Raw genomic sequence first — 2,896 nt, forward strand, 5'->3', positions numbered from 1 at the left:
ATCAATTTATAAGGAAATCATTTCCTTGTTTTCATTTCCCAATTAGTGGTATCAGAACAAAATCTGAAAGCTCACACACTGTAAAGGGTTTATTGTTTGCCCTTTTAAGTGGATCACAAGTAATTTGATGTCTATATTTCTAGTAGGCCTTATTTGGTTGTGTTAATGTTACAGTTTTGATGACCACTGATATTGCTCTAAATGTGAGTTAACTCAGTCATCCCAGTTATTAAATTATTTAAATAGAATGAGATCCAAATTTCCTTACATGGCATTGGAAGATTTTTATTATCTGACACCTGTTGCCTTCTGATTTCATCTCCATGACATTCTCAGTACTATGGCCACAACACACTGTCTCACTTTCTTTTCCTCATGTCTTAGTTCATGCTGTTCTTTCAGCCTGCTGTACTTTTCACCTTATTTCATTCACCTTATTTCACCTTATATTTTTGGCCTGACTTAAATAACACTCTCCCCACAAAATATTTTTTGATTCTTTAATCAGAAGGTAATGCCAACTGGAGTATGTTACTCTGTAGAGTGAGATAGTGGCAGAAAATCCCCCATAGAACCTGCACAGAGAGATGCTTACTATTACTATTTTCTCATGATGATGGGAAAGTTTTAAAATTAAAGCATAAACAAAAGGGAAAGAAGAAAATCTGCCTATGAGACGTATTGGGAACAAAATTACTAAGAGAAGTGACATCTCTCACTTTATGCATGATATTGGGTCTGCATAGAATAGCCTTTGCTTTTCAGAGGAAATAAAAATATATTTGTAAATATTCAGAATATGTTTTATATACATTCTGTACTATTTACTATAATATTGTGGCATATGTTTAGTTTATTTCCAAGTATATTTCTCCAGAGACTGTCTTAAAAAGCTCACCTGTAAGTCTCATGGAGAGTAGAAAAGCATTTTTCCCATTGCACAATGTTGTACTCAGTAGTTGGATTCTTAGGCCAGCTCCCAATAGTGCATAAATTGAATACACTGCACTGATTGTGTTATATAACCAGACCCCTGAGAGTAAAAGTGCTTTTTATTGCAGTACTGGGGCAGTCACTATAAAATACCCTCACCCCTTTTGATTTTCAATCTCCAGGCAACACTGTTACAGGGCACTTTCATACTTCCAGAGATATCCGTGAAATGTAATTAATTTGGCTGTAAATGATACAAGCACATTAAAACAAATCAGGGTCTGGCCATGCTGTGGAAGATCCCCAATAATTACACAGAGCAGTTGCATCACTTTTCTTCACAGAAGTAAATTAAGCCTTAATAAGGGTCTCGCCTTTTATCTAGAAATACTGACATTTCACGTCCCTTTACGTGGTCCTATGAGTTATTTTCCTTCTTTGAGCACCTCCTGAGGTGGTTTAGCTGTTCCTCAACAGCAGGAAGAACATGTCATGCAAATTTAGATCAACTTTGACTACACTTAAAAGTAAACTGTAGCCCTGGCCTGCTTGGCTCAGTGGATAGAGTGTCGGCCTGCGGACTGAAGGATCTCGGGTTCGATTCCGGCCAATGGCACATACCTGGGTTGCGGGCTCGATCCCCAGTAGGGGGCGTGCAGGAGGCAGCTGATCAATAATTCTCTCTTATCATTGATGTTTCTATCTCTCTCTCCCTCTTCCTTCCTCTCTGAAATCAATAAAGAAATATGTAAATATATAAAAAAGTAAACTGTAGCTGAATCTCTAGTGTTAATATTCCTGAAGAAAGATTACAGTAGTAGAAGGTGAGAGTCTGCATGGTGTCCAGAAAAGGGGATGTGTGTAGCACCAAGAGCTATAATTCCTCCCTGAGAATCCAATGCCCTCTATAGGAGAATATGCCTTGACTGCCAAGGTCACCTGGGCTGTTAACTCCACCCAACTATCACCTTTCTCCTGCAGGAGCTTGCATATTATAGTTTGGCTTCCCATACAACTTTTAATTTTTATTAATGAGTGAGTGAGTGAATGAAAAAGTGATGTTTCAGAGGGAGGCCAAGAGTAGCATCCCTGTGTGCATCAGGGAGAAAGTAGGCGTGGCCATGTGGAGGTGGGTGGGGCCTCTGCAGTTTGTATCATCTCCTGACTGGGTCTGCTGTCTCAGGATGAGGATCATGTTTAGGGGACATATTTGAGCAGGCTGTTATTTAATTAGGGCTGACCTATAATATAACGTACTAGTAAAGGAAAAGAAATGGACATGAATTGGGTGCCAACTATATGTCACCCACCGGGCCAGATGTCTTACATATGCAATACGATTTAGTTTTCCCACAGTAATTTGTAATAGATATTATTATACAGAAGTAGAAGTAAAGAGGTTAGATAACTTGCCTAAAATCACAGAGATGATAAATACAGAGCCAGGGTTTGAAGATAATCCTAGCTGCTTTATCACGCTGCCCCCTAATAACTTCTGTTTTATAGAACGTGGTGATTAACCATTTTACCTTGGCAGTGTTGATTGCAGCTCCATAGCCAGTTGAAAACCCACATCCAAGCAGACAGACTCTCTCTAAATTTGCATCATCATCTATTTTGGCCAGATTAGTATCTGATACGACAGTGTACTGAGAGAAGGTACTGGTCCCTAAGAAATGGTAAACCGGTTTTCCTTTGCAGGTAAACCTGCTGGTTTTGTCTTCCATTACTTCTTGCTGAATAATAGGATCTTTGAATTGACTAGAGAATTTTAAAAAAGATACAAAAAAGATAAAGTAAATGGGTCACTGATTACTTTCCTAAAAAAAAAAAGTTAGGCGTTATGTATTAGTTATGACAATTTTAAGATATAAAAAAATTGAGAAAATCACTTGGGACTTTTTGCATACACACACACACACACACATGTATATATATATACATATATATGTGTATATATATA

The 2,896-nt window shown here is 37.9% G+C and overlaps 1 protein-coding gene across 1 annotated transcript in view; it reads right to left on the minus strand.

The window, feature by feature from the left end:
• Window positions 1-2,694, minus strand: part of LOC102247042 (alcohol dehydrogenase 4-like) — a gene marked incomplete at its 5' end in the record, with an annotated part of 10,374 nt that extends 7,680 nt beyond the window's left edge. The window contains one exon of the mRNA XM_014530776.1: window positions 2,337-2,694. Coding sequence (XP_014386262.1) covers window positions 2,337-2,694 — 358 coding nt within the window. The remainder of the gene's footprint in view (window positions 1-2,336) is intronic.
• Window positions 2,695-2,896: the final 202 nt, after the last annotated feature.

This window comes from Myotis brandtii, unplaced genomic scaffold (assembly GCF_000412655.1).
Source record: "Myotis brandtii unplaced genomic scaffold, ASM41265v1 scaffold7737, whole genome shotgun sequence".
NCBI classification, from domain to species: domain Eukaryota; kingdom Metazoa; phylum Chordata; class Mammalia; order Chiroptera; family Vespertilionidae; genus Myotis; species Myotis brandtii.